Source organism: Hyperolius riggenbachi, chromosome 11, assembly GCF_040937935.1.
Source record: "Hyperolius riggenbachi isolate aHypRig1 chromosome 11, aHypRig1.pri, whole genome shotgun sequence".
Classification (NCBI taxonomy): domain Eukaryota; kingdom Metazoa; phylum Chordata; class Amphibia; order Anura; family Hyperoliidae; genus Hyperolius; species Hyperolius riggenbachi.
In genome coordinates, this window is record NC_090656.1 from 110,594,190 (window position 1) to 110,614,010 (window position 19,821).

At 42.3% G+C, this 19,821-nt stretch overlaps 1 protein-coding gene across 3 annotated transcripts in view; it reads right to left on the reverse strand.

Annotated features, from left to right (window-relative positions):
• Positions 1 to 19,821, reverse strand: part of ANO9 (anoctamin 9) — a 123,548-nt gene that overhangs the window by 26,014 nt on the left and 77,713 nt on the right. For all 3 annotated transcript variants that reach the window (XM_068260699.1, XM_068260700.1, XM_068260701.1), the window contains 7 exons: positions 16,620 to 16,754; positions 13,152 to 13,248; positions 7,918 to 7,978; positions 3,792 to 3,874; positions 2,690 to 2,794; positions 1,692 to 1,856; positions 65 to 101 (listed from right to left, as the gene is read on the reverse strand). In XM_068260699.1, coding sequence (XP_068116800.1) covers positions 65 to 101; positions 1,692 to 1,856; positions 2,690 to 2,794; positions 3,792 to 3,874; positions 7,918 to 7,978; positions 13,152 to 13,248; positions 16,620 to 16,754 — 683 coding nt within the window. The remainder of the gene's footprint in view (positions 1 to 64; positions 102 to 1,691; positions 1,857 to 2,689; positions 2,795 to 3,791; positions 3,875 to 7,917; positions 7,979 to 13,151; positions 13,249 to 16,619; positions 16,755 to 19,821) is intronic.

Genomic DNA, 19,821 nt, shown 5'->3' on the forward strand with positions numbered 1-19,821 from the left:
AAGTGTTTGGAAAATTTTGAAAAAAAAATTGTACAAAAAAAGCAATAAATAAAGGGTGACTCACCCAGGTTACATAAATAGTCGGAAACAAAACGATTCACCTGTGTGGAGGAAGGAGAAAGTGACACAACTATTAAAGAATGTACTTTAATAATCACGCTTTAGTGATAGTGATCTATTCCGGAGTTCAATGATCAGGTAACAACTCCTGCTAGGTTGTAAAATTAATCTGTAAAATGCAAATCCTTGCCAGGAAACACTAGAGAAGGCTAGTTTTACACCCAGGCATTGTAAAAACAAAATTGCAATGTAATGGAGGGGGGAAGTTGCATTCTGTGTTACATGTGCGATGTGGCACATGCAGTGAATCATACAGTACATAAAAAGTATGCTTCACTGCAATTGTAAACACGCACGCTATCTGGTATCGCACAGCATGCATCACACTATTTTAAACATGTCAGTACCACACTGCTAACATTCAGATGTGAACGTCCCATTACAATATAGTTGCATGGCAGCTGCAATAACCACAACCCACCACGGTACATGTTTATCAGCGTTGCTATAGTAACATTACATCACTTGCTTAATGCAAGTTACCATAGCAATGCTTACGTTACCCACCTACCGTGGGGCGTGCTAACTGCACAACATGCAGTGCTCTGCTGGCAGAATGAAAAAAAAAATCACATAGTGACTTTTTTTCTTAAATAGCCATGGCATTTCATTAATATATATCAGTGCAGCAACAACAGGGGCTGTCTTTAGGGGGATGCATTGAGTTTCACTTTCTTGCTGGATCCACAAGGTGCATTTGCGCACTCGATTTCCTGCTCGATTCCCGTCGATTCGTTTATTTCCAACATGTCCCATTTGGATTTCGATGGATCGTTAGGTCGATTTGGCATACTTTGCATGCAAATCGACCTACCGATCCATCGAAATCCAAATCAGAGATGTTGGAAATAAACGAATCGACGGGAATCGAGCGGGAAATCAAGTGCGCGAACGCACCGTGTGGAGTGGATCCAGCATTAAGAGCACAGCAATCATCATAGCAGCTATGGTGCACAAGAGCAAGGGGACCCAGTCTGCCCCCAACTTGTTCACTGGTCTTTATTTGTGTTTTCCATGCTTTGACTGCCAGGTGCTGAAATTGATTGGCGGTGCTCTGGGAAGGTGATGCAGGTGCACATACTGTGTGGACTTGGAAAAGTACTGCTGTCCACACAGATGCAGAGCCTGGTAGAGATGAGGAGGAGAGGGATACATTGGATAGATTAGCTATGCATCCGTGTCCTCTAGTTGTATACAATGTGTGCTATTTGGCTGAATAGTGTACTGGGTAAGGGTTCTGCCTCTGACACAGGAGACCTGGGACAAATCTCGGCTCTTCCTGTTCAGTAGTTCTGCACCTTTTCAGTAGGAGATCTTGGTTAAGACTCCCTAACATTGCTACTGCCAATAGAGCCCGCCATTGTGGCTGCAACTCAAGCGCTTTGAGTCCACCAGGAGAGAAGCGCAATATAAATGTTATTTGTCTTGTCTATGTAAGTGACTGCATATTGCTATATTCATGAGGGAGGGCTTCATCACTGAAGGATGGAGACTGGGATAAACACCAGTCTCCATCCTCCATCCTATGAGGCCCCATGATTTGTATTCCTTCTCTGCCCAGGGATGCTTACTTTAGTCATGATGACAATGGTAAGGTAATGAAGTACAGCTCCAGACATAACTGCGGCTGTGGTAGCATGTTCCCGAAGGAGGTCCCAAGATGAGCGCATGAACGCCACGGTCACCACCACACGGTATACAACCAGGGATTGCGCTATGCCAATCAAAATGGCTATCTGTTAAGAGGAAAAAGATGATTAAAGTCCAGCTAGATCCTGCCAGCCAGACCATTGACAGGGTTCTTTTCTAAATGTTGAGTATTACAGCAGGTCTTACCTGCTAAACATTGCTTATTATTGTATAAGTCTCCTTTGTTGCAGAACCATGCAGCAGCGTGTTCTTAGTGATGGTCATGTCTAGGAGAACTCATGGAGAAGCATGAGATCAGTTTGGTCAGATGATAGATATGTAAGTTTCGGATTTACTAGTCATGACCATGAGCCAATGCAGGATGTGACCTCAGCAAATCAGAGCTTTGCAAATCTTTCAGCTAATCAAACAAATTGCATGCTTCTCCATAAGTTCTCTAATGCTGGTGCACACGGTACGATTTTGCGTGCAATTTTCCGACCCAATTGTTTTTTTCGCTCAATTCTGCATTCGATTCACTTATCTTCGCTCTGTTTTTTATCTTTTTCCATTCACTTCTATGAGAAACCGAGCGCAGAATCAATCGGGAGTAATATCGGACATGAGGGATTTTATCAATCGGGTGCATCTATCGCACGGAAAATCGTACCGCGTGTACCCAGCATTAGACATGGCCATCACTATTGTGCAGTCACAGAGCGTCTTTAGCTGCAGACTGACTTGCATTCGTTTGATTGAAGATGTGCTCTCACACTTCCAATGCTGGATGGCGTTTTTACAATAATAAGCAATATTTAACAGGTGAGACCTGCTGTAACACACAGACTACAGAGGGAAACCCCTGACTGGCAGTAATCTTCTTACCAAGGGCAACAATGCACAGATAACCCAGATGTGGAAATATACAGGAATTCCTTACCATGAGACCCACTCCCAAGAGAACCAATGTGGAGCGCAGATAAGAATGTTGGTATTCTTGCACACTACATTCTGGATCATGGATGAGCCCCAGTGCCAGCTCCTCCTTCAGAGAAAACAGTTATAACAGATGAAATTCTTGAAAAAGCCACACCAAGGCCATGATTTACAAAGCCTGTGTCATCTCAGATCATGGCAAGCATTGCTAAAAGGTAACCTGCATCATCTCAGAACATAGCATAGCTTCCCAGCATGCAATGTTACGTCCCTTCAGCCTAACCACTGTACTGCTGCTAGCTCCCTCCAACTCTAAACTTGTATTTGGAACCCCCACCTGGCATTCTTCTTAAACCTTGTATCTTGATTGGGTGTTTTGCCTTAACATTTGTAATTTTATTTACCCAATTGGCTTCCGTCTCTTGCCTTAACCCTTGGGCTGTTTATGGACTTTACTGATTTTACATCTCGACTAGTTTTACCTTCTGTAATAACTTGCTATTGCCCCAAGAAACCATCTTATCAGTTTACAGCAGTCATGCCTAAATCAAAAGGTGTCCATAAACGTTTTTTAGGTAAATAATCATATTTTAATCCACAGCACTATAGAATCCATACTATTCTAGATATCAAAAAACCGTTGTGATTGTAGCCATGAAAACATCTGCTACGCCGATCAACCAGTTATTTAAGAAAATTATGGCTAATTTGATGGTTCAGATCAATTCAGCCGACCAACTTACAATATCATCTAAATAATCTGAAACAAATATGATAGTTCCGTAAAAAAGTTGTACAGTGATTGGGCACTTTAAGAGACTTGCAAATCAAGAGTCAGCCTGATTCTGGAACTAGCAAGTCATAATTTTGTTTTGTGTTTTTGCCATATATGCATCATGGTGAAGCTGCACTTTATGAACATCCTGTGTAACATTTATATAAAATGCAGGCGCAGGTGTAGATGAATGGCTTTCTGTGGACATACTTCTTGTAAAGGCAAATTCTGCTTGATCCTCTGCTGTTTGCAGCTAGTCTATACCAGGCCATAATTTACACTGAAATGCAATTCCATTTAGATGATGTACGTCATAAACAAATGGGGCTACCTCGTCCTCATCCCAGCTGTAGAGGTTCCACCAGGAGACATCTCTTGCTCTTTGCCTTTTCCAGAACTCTAAGAATACGGTAGCTGAAGAAACAGGTCAAAAAGCTCAGTTTTTAAAAATGTATTTGAAGCAGTTAACACCATAATAATATGCTAATATCTATATATATAATAGAGTAAGTGCCTCAACCTTCAAGCAAGAAGAAGAAGTAGCGCCCTGCCCCCAGGGCCGGTCCAAGCAAGAAGAAGGGGCTGGTCCAAGCAAGAAGAAGAAGTAGTGTCATATCAAACCAAGGGCAAAGAGGGATAATTTGCATATTCAGTAGCAGTGCATTGTGGGTAACCACAAATGTTAACTTATAGCTGAATTATTGCAGATTTGCTTCTGTTTTAAGAAGGAAAATTACACCAAGCTTTGCTTTTTTTTAGTAGGAGGGCTTTTTGGTCTATTTTTTTATCCTCCTATAAATTCTTAGTAGTTTGGGTCACCCTGAGCTGCTTGGTTAGTCTGTTGTACTGGTCCAAGCCCTATCTCATACAGCCTCATCAATCCCTGCTATGGACTGAAGAGGACCAAATGCCTGAAATAGGCTGGTGCATGTGGGTTTGATATGACTGTGTAAAACTTAAAGCTAAGCATAGTCATGCTTGACTTATCACGGGTGAAAAGGAATAATTTGCATATTTAGTAGCGGTGCATTGTGATAACCACAAATGTTCACTTATAGCTGAATTATTGCAGATTTTCTTCTGTTTTAAGAAGGCAAATTACACCAAGCTTTGATTATTTTAGTAGTAGCAGTAGGGTATTGTACCGTGTTAGCCATCAGTAAAAGCAAGAAGTTTTAAATCAGGATGATACCATTTATTGGCTAACTAAAAATGAATAAAATAAGCAAGCTTTCGGCCTTGCAGCTTTCGTCTGGCTTATATCCTGTTAGTTTGCAAACTGGTGGTACAGACAGCTTATATACATGCAACATCAAAAAGGAAAATAGATATTGTTTTCAAGCATCAATACATGTCATTAAGATGCCTTAATTCACACAGACCATCGACCTGGGGTTAGAGGTTGTAAGCCAAGATAAGAATCCTTGTTTACTCCCTGCTCACATACCTGGGAGTTGGACTGACACAGAGGTATCGTAAATTCTTAGTTCACAAGTTCAGCTATAATGGCTGAGAAAAGTTCAAATGTCATCAGTCTCATACCAATATAGAAAGTTGTTGTCCTTATTCAAACCGTTCTGCACAGCCTTGAACCAATTTATAAATTTTGTTTCTGCTATTAATCGATCATTTGACGTTTTGAAGCCACCCTTCAGGGCAGTGACACGAAGATCATCCATGCTGTGTCCGTTGGATTGATTATTTTAGTAGAAGGTCTTTTTGGTCCCTTTTATCCCCCTATACATTCGAGTGGACCCTGAGCTGCTTGGTTACTCTGTTGTACTGGTCCAAGCCCTATCTCATACAGCCATATCAATCCTTGCCATGTACAGATGAGGACCAAAAATCTGAAACAGGCTGTCACATGTGGGTTTGATATCGCTGTGTAAAATTTAAAGCTATAGGCTTGCTATACACCAGTGGTTCTGGATGCTTGCTTGACTTACTAAGGGTGAATAGGAATTATTTGCATATTTAGTAGCAGTGCATTGTGGGTAGTCACAAATGTTCACTTATAGCTGAATTATTCCATATTTCCTTCTGTTTTAGGAAGGCAAATTACACCAAGCTTTGCTTTTTTTTAGTAGGAGGTCTTTTTGGTCCCTTTTATCCCCCTATACATTCCGAATGGTTTGGGTCACCCTGAGCTGCTTGGTTACTCTGTTGTACTGGTCCAAGCCCTATCTCATACAGCCATATCAATCCTTGCCAAAGTACAGATGAGGACCAAAAGTCTGAAACAGGCTGTGTACATGTGGGTTTGATAAATGTGTAACATTTAAAGCTATATGCTTGGTATACACCAGCGGCTCTGGATGCTTGCTTGACTTACCAAGGGGGAAAAGGGGTAATTTGCATATTTAGTAGCAGTGCATTGTGGGTAACCACAAATATTCACTTATAGCTGAATTATTGCAGATTTCCTTCTGTTTTAAAAAGGCAAATTACACCAATACAGTGTGCGGCATTGCAGGAAGTGACGACAGTGGAACGCACGATGGAACACGGAAGAGGTGAGTCATCCCCGCCCGCTGCCCCTTACTAATAGTGGCGGCTGCTACTGTGCTTAAGCAGGAGGGGGAGCGCACATGAGGGACCCAGGTGAGGGGGGGGGGTTCCTGCTGAGCTTAAGCTGGAGGGGTTCCCGCTGAAGTTAAGCTGGAGGGGGAGTACACATGGGGGACCCAGGTGAGGGGGGGGGGGGGGTTCCTGCTGAGCTTAAGCTGGAGGTAGAGCACACATGGGGGACACAGTTGAGGGGGGGTCCAACCCCCCTCCCCGCCGCTGTGCCCAATAACCCCTTCCTGCCCTCTACCCTCTTATGCGGCGTATGCTACGCCGCGGGTCGGCTAGTATTTTATATAAGTCTTAAAGTCCAACTAAACACTTGTGGAACAAGGCAAACTCTCAATGGAATCATAAAGCTAATGGGAACGGAAAAAGCCCCAAAACAAACTGATACTTATCTATTGAGCCTTCACGCTCCTCTCACGGTCCCCTCGTTCCAGCACCTTCATCCCGTTAGCAGTGTCCGACCGATTGGTCTGATACTGCTCTCTGCCACTGCAGGAGGCTTCGGAAGTCTTCAGGAGCCGAAGACAGGTGGCTGCGTACTGCGCCTGCATCAGCATGCTCTCTCACTCGCTCACACATGCGCATTACAGAGCTGCCCGTCTTTGGTAGCACTCGGGCTCCTAAAGACTTCTGAAGCCTCCTGCGATGTGGGATTCAAAAGGGGGTGGCATCACTGGAATGAGGGGACTGAGAGAGGAACGGGAAGGTTCTATAGGACCCAGAGCCTTCCCTCTCCTTAGTTATCTATTTGTTTGTTTGTTTGTTTTCCAGTTCCCATTAGCTTTAATGATTGATGTAAATTATAAGAATTACCTTTAGAAATGAACTTTTAAATTGAAAAATTTGTTGCTTATATTTCTACACCAATTCATACAGACATACCCAGAATTCCAGGTAAACGGGATTGTATCACCCTGGCTCTTCTGGCACACACAGAGGAAGTTGCATTATGGGGAGGAAACCTCACTGTCGCTAACAGGGATCAAGTAGGGAACCAGCTCTTTACATATTGAATGTATAGGGGTCCTAATGACCCCTTACTAATTCAACAGTGTGCACATGTTTGTAAGAGAAAATGTCAGTGGCATAATTTTCTAAATGTATTCAGTTTATCTTGCTGTCTTTTAATTTCTTATAGATTTAAAGCTGGATCTCTCGTCCAGTACTTGTGGAATCTCTAGCAGAGAAACACAGGGTTTCCGCTGAGATTTTTGTGGCCCCAAGTGGCACATAATTTGTGGCCCTTCCTCCCCCCCATCCACAACACTCACAGACTGCAGATAGGCAGTGACCCAAATAGAGGAGAACAGCACATAGTAACAGTGTGGCACACTTCAAATGCAGAAAATGAGCAATGACCTCACTTCTGCATCTGAAGTATACTCAGTGGTCATTGCGCTGCTCTCCCCTCTGTTAACATTGTTGCTGATCTGAGGTTTGTGCGTGAATGATGAGGAGGCAGGGACATTCAAGCCAAGTCTTCATGATCTTCAGAAACCTGCTAGATTTAATGTTCGATTGCATGAGCTCACTGGCTCCAGCCTGCTGATTACCTGACATCTAACTGCTAAACGGCAACCAGCGCAACTGTCATCTTCGTGTTTGCTATTTACCTGCATCAGTGTTTTACTACAGCTAACATCTGGAAATATGCCTGAAGAAGGGGACTAGATCCCAGAAAGCTTGCATTATTTAACTTTATCAGTTAGCCATTAAACAAATACTGCAATACTACAATTATTACTTTTACAAGACTTTGTTTTTTTTTCTACCTACATATATTGTTTGGCTAACACGGTACAGAAACATTTTTACTACTATTCCATGTGTAACTCAAAGTCATTACAAAACACATTTTAAGCATTAGTTGTATGTTTACTTACCCCAAACCGCCATAAACATAGCAAAGAATACTGTGCCCTCATTGTCAAATAAATGTGTCACCTGCAATAGAAAACGTTAAAGAGTGAAAATGTTAATGAGTGCAAATTTACAGTACCGGTATTTACATTTACCTCAGTAAATTTATTGTTCATGTATTCACTGCCCTTATTCATTGTGTTGTACAACAAACTCTACAGACAGCAACATACTGAATGCTATCAATTGCTACATCACACTGACAGATAGATCACAGCCATACATACTGACCATAGCACTTCATGGTCATATTACATATTGTCAGGAACGGCCTACTGATGACGCCAGGCGGCGGAAGTCCGGGGGCAGTGCCAGGCAGGACCAGGAAGTAGGCCTGGCCTGCCGTCACCCAGCTTACAGCCGCCTGCCTAGCCGAGGCGGGGGGGTATGCCATAGGGAGAGCAGGAGGGGGAAGTAGCCAGGAAGGGGGGGAGCAGTGGGTCCCCCCCGTCCCTGCTCCCCCTCCAGCTATTAGCGCAGCTCAAAAGTTAATGCGGCTGCAGCGGGCGAGGAGTAATCAACTCACCTCTTACTTGCGTTCCTAGTGTCGGAGCGCAGTGTGCGTGACGTCCCACAAGTCTCCTCTCTCTTCAATGCTGCCAACAGTGGGTGGTATTGAAGAAAGAGAAGACTTGTGGGATGTGATATGGCACGTTGTGCACCGATGCCTGGAACGCTGCATTAACTTTTAAGTGGGAGGGGGGGACTCATGTGATGGGGGTCCAGCCCCCCTACCCACCCCTGTGCCCGGGGCTTACCCTTCCTGGCTGCTACCCGCTCCAGGCTACCTATGTGGGGGCAATTATACTACCTATACTGGGGGAGCAACTATACTACCTAAACGGGGGGGGCAATTGTACTACCTATGTGTGCTGCAACTATACTACCTATACGTGGGGCAACTATACTACCTGTACTGGGGCAGCTATAATACATATACTCGGGCAACTATACTAGCTATCTATACTACCTATACTACCTACACTGGGGCAACTATACTAGCTACCTATACTGAGGCAACTATACTAGCTATACTCGGGCAACTATACTAGCTACCTATACTGAGGCAACTATACTACCTATACTCGGGCAACTATACTAGCTACTTATACTGAAGCAACTATACTACCTATACTCTGGCAACTATACTAGCTACCTGTACTTAGGCAACTATACTACCTATACTCGGCAACTATACTAGCTACCTGTACTGGGGCAACTATAATACCTATACTCGGGCAACTATACTAGCTACCTATACTGAGGCAACTATACTACCTATACTCTGGCAACTATACTAGCTACCTATACTGAGGCAACTATACTACCTATACTTGGGCAACTATACTAGCTACCTATACTGAAGCAACTATACTACCTATACTCCGGCAACTATACTAGCTACCTATACTGAGGCAACTATACTAGCTATACTCCGGCAACTATACTAGCTACCTGTACTGAGGCAACTATACTACCTATGCTCCGGCAACTATACTAGCTACCTATACTCGGACAACTATACTAGCGATCATTCAAAATCGGGGGGAGGAGGGGTGCATCCTGACAAGTTTGCCTCAGGCAGAAAAAAGTCTATAACCACATATTGTGCATACATTGTTGTTTGCTGAACAAGAAAAGATCATGGCTATACAGTAAACGATGATACCAAAATACAATACATCAATCACATCAAGGGTGGGAGGTGGGGGGACCCAGGGGGAACCTGAAAAACCATTGTGCCCATATGAGGTTGAATCTATCAAGATTAGACTATACTAGGTACACACAATACAATTTTCCTACAGATTTACTGTCAGATTGACTATTTACAACAGGTCCGTTCTGATTTCCAGTTGATTTTCCGATCGATTTTTTTGTTCACTTCTATGGAAAATTGATCAGAAATCAGATCAAACTTGTTGGAAATAATTGAACGGACAGTAAATCTGTCAGAAAATTGTATTGTGTACCTAGCATTAGGGAGTATGAAATTTGTTCCATATGATAGATCCACCACATCCTGTCTAAAATTGTGTGATGTGAAAGGATTGGGCCCTTCCAGAATCTGGCAATTAAACATCTGATGGCTGCACAGAACCATGCAGAGAGAATATTCTGGTTTCTAGTGAGCTCTGGGGAACCCTCTGGCCAAACAGGGCAACATATGGGTCCGGGTCCACTTGAGTGTCAAAGGTCAGGGAAATCTCTTGAAAGCAACTGCCCCACAGGTCTGTAATAGGAGGGCAGTACCACCAGCGATGTTCTGCATTGTACATTGAAAACACTGAATGGAGGCGGAATCATGAAACTTAGATAATACTTTAAGAGTCTGGTACCATTCACAGAGTACCTTAAAGGAGTACTGTAAGGGTAATAAAAAATGAGTTTAACTTACCTGGAGCTTTTAACGGTCCCCTGCAGATGTCCTGTGCACGCCACAGGACAAAGTGATTTTCCGGTCCCCCGCTGCGGCACTAATAACTTCATTTTCTCTTTGTAAATTATGTTACTAGAGGTCTTTGCCAGGCTTTCGAACAGTTTGTCCCACTCAATCAAGCCAGGAGTAGTATATATAAAAGACCATTTCTCCATGGGGGGAGTAACTTCCAGGAGGGAATCATACCATAGTAGGATATGTATTTTAGATAGATGGCCTGAAGTACCAATATCAGAGAGAAAGGCCTTCTCCATAGGAGACAGTTCCCAGTTTGTAATGTTTTGCATAAATGTAGATATATTGTGCCAAATTTGTAGATAACAATGAAAGGATCTGTTGGGGGGGGGGGGTTCTGAGGGAGCCACAGAATATCCCTTATTCCGTGGGGGCCACTGGGCATTTGCCCACCTTGGTCTAGGGGGAACAGAGCCCCGTAGCAAATTCTGGGCCAATCTGGCTGCCGTACAATGAGCAAATAAGTTGGGGAGAACCATGCCACCCTGTAACTTAAATTATATTTGAAATAATACCTCAGACCTAGACTCAGAATATTCCAAACACTACCACTTTGTAGGTTACTTGGTGCTACTCTAAAGAATACATTAAGGGCTCTTTCACACTAGAGGCTGCGGTAGAAAAGGCTGAAAGTCAGCCTTTTGCTTAACGCCAATACATAGCGTTTTCAAAGCGTTTTCAAAGCGTTTTGAAAGAGTTTTACAGCTCATATGAAAACGTCCTTTTTTTTTTCTTCTATAAAAATAAGTGAACAAGTTAGCTGTAAAACGCTTTGAAAACGCTGAAGTTGGCGTTTTCCATTGACTATCATTGAAACGGCAACAGCCAACTTCGGCTGTAAACAGCCCTGAAAAAGCTCCTGGGAGCGTTGAAACGCAACGCTCCAAAACGCCGAGTTAGATGTGAAAGGTAAAATGAAAGTCTATGGACTTTCTTTTACCTAGAAAAACGCCAACTTCGGCCGTGGCGTTAAAACGCCGAAAAATCCCTCTGGTGTGAAAGGGCCCTAAAGACTACTGTTTCCATCACTTAAGCTATTTAAGTTTCTGGCCAATTTAAGATATCCATAGTTGCCTGCAATTTTCAATGACAATTTTCCACCTGGCGACTTTCCACAGGAATGGACACTGTCCGGACTAATTATCGGACCCTGGGGTGCTTTCAACCTGCAGCCCTGGGGGGGACTCTGCCTCTGTCTCTCTCCTCTTGCCCTGGTTCTTGATCTTTTTCTTTCTTTCCTCAGTCTCTTTTTGGCTATCCCTTCTCTCTTTCTCTCTCTCTTTCGCTGTCCACTCTTTTCCAGGACACACTGCGGGGCGTCTGGAGCTGCTGCAGAGCTGAGCAAGCGCCGGTAGATGTGGCTGCTCCCCTCACACAGCTCTCCAGACTTCCCACGCATCCTTCATTATAGTTATGTGCTATATCTATAGGTATATGCTACTTTGTACTACTGTACCTGACTGTGTAGGTTGGATTGCATGCATGTGTTTGTACCATCTCCGACCCTGTTTGAGCGAAAAATAATTCCGGGTACAAACCCGTTGTACTTGGCGAAATAAACGTGATTCTGATTCTGATTCTGAAACATGGCTTTTCAAAACTTTAAATTACAAAATGGCTTTTTTTAAAAAAAAAAAGCATGTTTTTTGTTTTTAAATTACAACATGACGTCGACAACACGAATATACAGTAAGTCATGTGTAGTTTTTAACAAAAGTGAAATTTCACTTTAAATGTTATTCAAGCAAGTACCGTACATGTAGAGATTCTGGGTGCTTTCCATGCATGAAGCCAAGTTACATCACACTAGAGGGCTTTCTTAATGGAGAGAAGCATTGAGAATGAGACGGATCTAACAGGTTTGGAACTGACCCTCCCCCCCCTTACACCTGGAGGCCTGAAAGATAACATATAGTGACGATTGTAATCTGCTCATGACAATTACATTTTGACAATTACCGCAATTTGGACATTAAATTGATTTTGTGTAATCCATTTGTAATTTTGTGCCGAATTTAGCGTTTAATCACAAAAGCCCCCATACATGCTATTGTCACCAAAATTGTCAACAAAAAAACTGAGAATTTGTCAAAAAGACTGTCATTTTTGTCAAAATCGATTTTAAATATGTAAAGGAAACATGTTTTTTAAAATGTCATTTTTCTGCATTTAAAAAAACATTTTTCTATTGCATGTTTACAATTTATTTTCTCAAAAAGTACAAGGTCTTTTTTTTTTTTACTTATTTCCACAAGCAATTCTGTGGTGACAATGGCATGTATGGGGGCTCAGCTATCAACCACCAAAGTCAGCAAAAAATTCAGTGAAAATTATGCAAAACTACAGTTGCTGATTTTGTTTACAAAGAAAATTAATTAGGATTTTTACAGAAATTTTGCATTACGAGTTCGCATCGCATTTGTGAATTATGATGCGAAATTACGATTATGTCAAATTTGTGTTCATTACTAATAACATGATGGGCTTGATTCACTAAGACAAATAGCATGCCTTATCAGAGTTAACATGCCTTATCAGGCATAAGTTCGTATCACTCGATGTGCTACCCTGATAAGGCGTGTTAACTCTGATATGGTGTGTTAACTCTGATAAGGCATGCTATTTGTCTTAGTAAATCAAGCCCGATATAACATATAGCTAATGAGAGTCGGTATTTTCCTGGAAGTTGGCCACTTGGGGAACAGTTTCCAAGTAATGAATGGCTGCAGCGATAGGTCTCACCTTTGCATACGTGCAGGTGTCTGACAATGGCCAGTAGGGGCAGTTCTGGTCGCACAGGGGACACATCACTGTTGTGTTGGCAGAACAGATCTCCTGGCTAGGAATAAAGGTGTAATAATAAACAGCAATATGGTACATCTGAGCGTGTTAGAAATGTTCGCTATATGCCTAAGGCTACGACCACAGTCACTCTAGACATAAAGAAGGACCATTTTCTGCAATGGTCACAGGTAAACATAAAGTATATGTTGACAGATTCTATGATGTCTATAGGATTCAATCAGATAATATATGTCCATTTACAATGTATCCGCAAAGTCTCCACTTGCACAACATTTCCAGACACTACATACGTTACGTATGCCCACAGACAGAGGAGGACTACATCCACACTCACTAGTGCTTTCAATGGAAAATGGGCATTAAAAAAATATTGAAAACTGACCCCAGAAATCTCCCAAAACAGGTCTCTGTTGCTGTCTATTGTTAAAACAGGTGCTATAATGGGTACAAAAATGTATATGGACGGACACAGCGCTCACACATTGGATCCGCTGTGACTGTACATGCTGCAAATTCAGCATAGTGTGTGTACCCAGCCTAACTACAGATGAAATAGTTTGCATACAGTTACAGTTCTAAACTGGGATGAATTAAATAAGAGCATTCCCCACATGCCAACCAAAGTGGATGTTCAATAAATTCCAGTAATAAAACTTAATTCTTAGAGATGAAAATGACAACACCGGAAGGAAATAAAATTAGGAAAACAACCCTTGTAAGAGTGAGTCAAAGCACACCTGAGCCAAAGCAAAACTGCCTAAGGTATGTTCATGCTGGACCTACATAGCTCTGTGCATTGTCCATTCCTCTACTCCAATGGAGAATTTAGCCAAGAAATAATCCAGTACTATTACTGTACTGTACTTCTAGTAACTCATCTTGTTTCAATGCACACCATCTAATGCATTCTTCCCCTAATAAAAGACGTTTGAATAAAAAAAAAAAGTTCTGTTTCCTGAGAAATTGTGATTATCCAAGGGATAGTAGGCACATCACCCTAAATGAGCATTGTTAAAGAGGTACTGCAACCAGGGATTGAACTACATCCCAATGAAATTCCACATGCCTGTGGTTATGCTGTTCTGATGTATTTTATTTACAGTATTTAAGAAAAAGAATTGTATTTTGTACTAAGAAGGTCAAGCTCGCTCCATGTATGTCTGTGGACATTATACTTTATAGCCCACCCCCAGCATAAAACTTAAATTATGTTTTGGACAGAGGTCTGTAGAGCATTTTTCTTAATTTGTTTCACACTTAAAGCAAATCTGAAGCAAACTTAAACGTATTTATAATGAATGGTATGTGTAGTACGGATAATGAAAAGAACATTAGTAGCAAAGAAAAGAGTTTCATATTTTTATTTTCAGTTATATAGCTTTATGACATTGCATCAGACTATCACAGGTGCAGTTTAGAATCCACACTCTGGATTTCAAGCTTTAAAACAAAGTAATGACCCTATGAACTTTTCTTAAGTAAAACCTTATCTCAAGCTTTCTCTCACTGTTTCTTGCCTGCTTAAAGTGAACCTAAACTGAGAAAGATATAGAATTTTCCTTTTGAAATAATACCAGTTGCCTGACTCTCCTGCTGATCCTGTGTCTCTAATACTTTTAGCCACAGCCCCTCAACAAGCATGCAGATCAGGTGCTCTGACTGAAGTCAGACTGGATTAGCTGCATGCTTGTTTCAGGTGTGTGATTTACGCACTACTGCTGCAGCTAAAAAGAGATCAGCAGGACTGCCAGGCAACTGGTATTGTTTAAAAGGAAACATCCATATCCCTCTCAGTTAAAGTTCCCTTTAACCTCTTCAGAAAACAGGGCTGAGTTTAACCAAGTTGGTCCACTAGCTCAGAGAAGCTCTTTTTCATAGATAACAACTATTTTTTTTTTTAAGTCTTCTTGTACTGGAAACATCATGAGACTCTTTTCTTTACTTCAAATGTTCTATTTATTATCTGTACTACACACATAATTCAAAACCTTTTCACGGCTTGTGCACATGTACTTTTCCTGGAACTGCATTGCTGCTATAATATCACTATAGAGTCCTGAACATTTGCACTTAAAGGACAACCGAGGTGACATGTGACATGATGAGATAGACATGTGTCTGTACAGTGCCAAGCACATAAATAACTAGGCTGTGTTCCTTTTTTTCATTCACTGCCTAAAAGAGTTAAACATTAGGTATGCAAGTGACAGTTTCTTTCCGGTCGGACTGGGTCAGACTATAGCATAACCTTCACTGATCAGTAATTAAAGCTATAAAACACTTTCCTGTCAATAAATGACTTCTGAGAGCAGGAAAGAGATGGCAAAGGGTCAATAATTCATAGATTTGAGCTGGCAATGAAACAGTAAAAACTAGATTTAAATATAAAATAAAATGTGGGATATCTAAAAAAAAGTCATTTTTAGGAGAAGAAGGATAGATACAATTGTTTTTTCTCATCAGTATATTTTCACCTCGGATGTCCTTTAACAGGTGGCTCGTTTAAACGTGAGGCATAACTATTTCATGCTGCTGAAGATAATTATATGTGCTATCCTCCTATTTTATGCTGTTGAAGATAAGCTATGTGATATCCTCCAATTGTATTGTGCATTTTTATCAGGAAGACAGACAATATTCAGCATATTGATACTTTTTTCAATCCCCTTCAACTTAAAGAGACTCTGTAACAACATTTTCAGCCTTATTTCTTCTATCCTATAAGTTCCTATACCTGTTCTAATGTGGTCTGTCTTACTGCAGCCTTTCCAAGTTGCACAGTGGCTGTATTATCTCTGTTGTATAATCTAATCTTCTCTCCTCTGTCGTCTTTGTCGGGCTCAGGCACTCAGGCAGGAATGTGCTGCTCTGCTTGTGATAGGATAGAAGCTATACACACCCTCTCCACGCCCCCTGCAGGCTCTGTGTGAGTCACAGACTGAGCTCCTCTCAGCCTATCACAAGCTGGTAACAGCCATGTCTTTTGTTTGTAAACACTGCCTAAAACTGGCAATTACAAGCCAGGATTGCAGCAGGGAGTGGCAGAAACAGCACAGAGGGGCCCAGGAGAACATAATGAATAGAATGGTATGCTTTTTATTGTAAGAATTTTAGAGTACAGATTCTCTTTAAGTTGCAACTGTTAGTTCAGCTCACTACAGTGAGGGTGTGACTGAGTTGTGTGTATGGACATGAGCCTACAAAGTTACATACAGGAAGCTTCTCTGATGCCTAACTAACAAAGTTTGGTACCCTAAAAAAGGTATTACATTCTAATGTATGTCGTTATGGTGCATCTTTAGTTTGTAGGAGAGGACATCTACATACTCTCTTTTATGACATAACCCAAATGAAACAACAATAACAGAAACTGAATTAAGATGCTGAAATGCAGAAACTGCATACCTGATTTTGCTGGAGTTGAAATGTACGAACCCATAAAAAAATACCACAATTCCAACCAGAGCGGCAGGGAAAAGCATGAGGGTGTACCAGCCAAGCCATGCAAAGTACAAAGCCACCTTTTCTCCAAAATATTCCCTTGAAGAAAGAACAATGATTAATGTAAACAAAAATGTGGATAGCAGCTGCATAAACCTTGTGTTTGGTTTTCTCTAGCCCCATGAGTGGCCTGGGGTCTCCCACCGCACTCTACGGCCACTCTGTTCTCTTAGAATCCTTCCCGGTAGACTGGCTGGCAGCGTTTGGCTTGGCCCTGCACGCATCCCCCTGTCACGCTGCCGTAGCCACGAGCGTTCTGCGCCTGCGCAGTAGTACTGCACGGGTGCAGAAAACTCCTGGGCACAGCAGCTCGGTGGGTGTACAAGTGAGGCCAGGCCACGCATGCGCAGAAGCCTGCAACTGGCCAGTCTCCCGGGAAAGATTCTAAGAGAACGGAGCAGGCCAAGAGCCCACACACCTCATAGAGCTTAAAGGACCTCTATCACGAAAATCTTAAAATTTAAAATATATGTAAACATATACAATTAAGAAGTATGTTTCTTCCAGAGTAAAATGAGCTATAAATTACTTTTCTCCTATGTTGCTGTCACTTACAGTAGGTAGTAGAAATCTGACAGAACCAACAGGTTTTGGACTAGCCCATCTCCTCATGGGGGTTTCACAGGGATTTCCTTATTTTCAAAATGCACATAGTGAATGGCAGAATGTCAGTAATGCAGTGGTGCTCAGCAGAGCTCGAATATTCGAGTAGCTCGAATATTCGAGCTCTTTTTCAGCTATTCGAGCTCGGTATTCGAGCTCCGAATAGCTGGAGCTATTCGAATGGGCTATCCGAGTACACTCGAATAGCCCATTCACTATTCGAGCTATTCGAGCAACCCGGCGCTATTCGAGCTCGGTACCGAGCTCGAATAGCGTCATAGCCCAGATTGATGTCCTTGGAGCCAATCAGAGGGCTCCCAGGCCCTCTGACGGCAGCCAATCACAGAGGGGGACCCTGGCCAGCCCCTACCCTATAAATAGCGGCCGCCATGTTCCGTTTCTCCATGCTTGCCTGAGACTTGTACAGAGAGAGAGTTGCTCCTTTGTGCTTTGGCTTAGCAAGTGCTCTATTGTGATCATTTACCTAGCGTTTTTGCTCACCTACACCTGCCATATACACCTATATTGTTGTTAGTTAGATAGACATTGTATTTTAGTTAGTAGCTTGTGTGTTACATTAGAGACAGGCAGCTGCTGCAAGCTTACAGGTTTAGGCCTCAGGGGGGCCTTGCCTCTGTGGGCAGCTGTCCTCTGTTTATTTCTCTCATCTATACCAGTATTTCTGCTGTCCTTTACTAATAGTATTGTAGTTATACTGTACTAGGAGTAGGACACTCACTGACTGTCACTGTTTATAGGCTACTAGCTAGCTCCTGCGTGTGTGCACTCACTCACTGTCTGTGTGTACACACACTCTATTTCCTTCTGATTACTGATAGATTATTGTTAGTTAGTTGTACTTACTTACTACTTACTCTTACTGTACCCGTAGGGACACTCACTGTCACTGTTCATATAGGCTACTAGCTCCTGCGTGTGCGCACTGCACTCACTGTCTGAGTGTACACACACAACACACACTCTATTTCCTTCTGATCGCTGATTGATTATCGTAATTAGTTAGTTGTACTTACTGTTACTACTTACTCTTACTGTACTAGGAGTCTAGGACACTCAGTCACTGTCCATAGGCTACTAGCTCCTGCGTGCGTGCACTCACTGTCTGAGTGTACACACACCCACACTCCATTTCCTTCTGATCGCTGATTGATTATCGTAATTAGTTAGTTGTACTTACTGTTACTACTTACTCTTACTGTACTAGGAGTCTAGGACACTCAGTCACTGTCCATAGGCTACTAGCTCCTGCGTGCGGTCACTCACTGTCTGAGTGTACACACACCACCCACACTCTATTTCCTTCTGATCGCTGATTGATTATTGTAATTAGTTAGTTCTACTTACTGTTACTACTTACTCTTACTGTACTAGGAGTCTAGGACACTCAGTCACTGTGTTCATAGGCTACTAGCTCCTGCGTGCGTGCACTCACTGTCTGAGTGTACACACACCCACACTCCATTTCCTTCTGATCGCTGATTGATTATTGTAATTAGTTAGTTCTACTTACTGTTACTACTTACTCTTACTGTACTAGGAGTCTAGGACACTCAGTCACTGTGTTCATAGGCTACTAGCTCCTGCGTGCGTGCACTCACTGTCTGAGTGTACACACACCCACACTCCATTTCCTTCTGATCGCTGATTGATTATTGTAATTAGTTAGTTCTACTTACTGTTACTACTTACTCTTACTGTACTAGGAGTCTAGGACACTCAGTCACTGTGTTCATAGGCTACTAGCTCCTGCGTGCGTGCACTCACTGTCTGAGTGTACACACACCCACACTCCATTTCCTTCTGATCGCTGATTGATTATTGTAATTAGTTAGTTCTACTTACTGTTACTACTTACTCTTACTGTACTAGGAGTCTAGGACACTCAGTCACTGTGTTCATAGGCTACTAGCTCCTGCGTGCGTGCACTCACTGTCTGAGTGTACACACACCCACACTCCATTTCCTTCTGATCGCTGATTGATTATTGTAATTAGTTAGTTCTACTTACTGTTACTACTTACTCTTACTGTACTAGGAGTCTAGGACACTCAGTCACTGTGTTCATAGGCTACTAGCTCCTGCGTGCGTGCACTCACTGTCTGAGTGTACACACACCCACACTCCATTTCCTTCTGATCGCTGATTGATTATTGTAATTAGTTAGTTCTACTTACTGTTACTACTTACTCTTACTGTACTAGGAGTCTAGGACACTCAGTCACTGTGTTCATAGGCTACTAGCTCCTGCGTGCGTGCACTCACTGTCTGAGTGTACACACACAACACACACTCTATTTCCTTCTGATCGCTGATTGATTATCGTAATTAGTTAGTTCTACTTACTGTTACTACTTACTCTTACTGTACTAGGAGTCTAGGACACTCAGTCACTGTCCATAGGCTACTAGCTCCTGCGTGCGTGCACTCACTGTCTGAGTGTACACACACTAAATTTACTTGTGATTACTACTGATTATTGTAA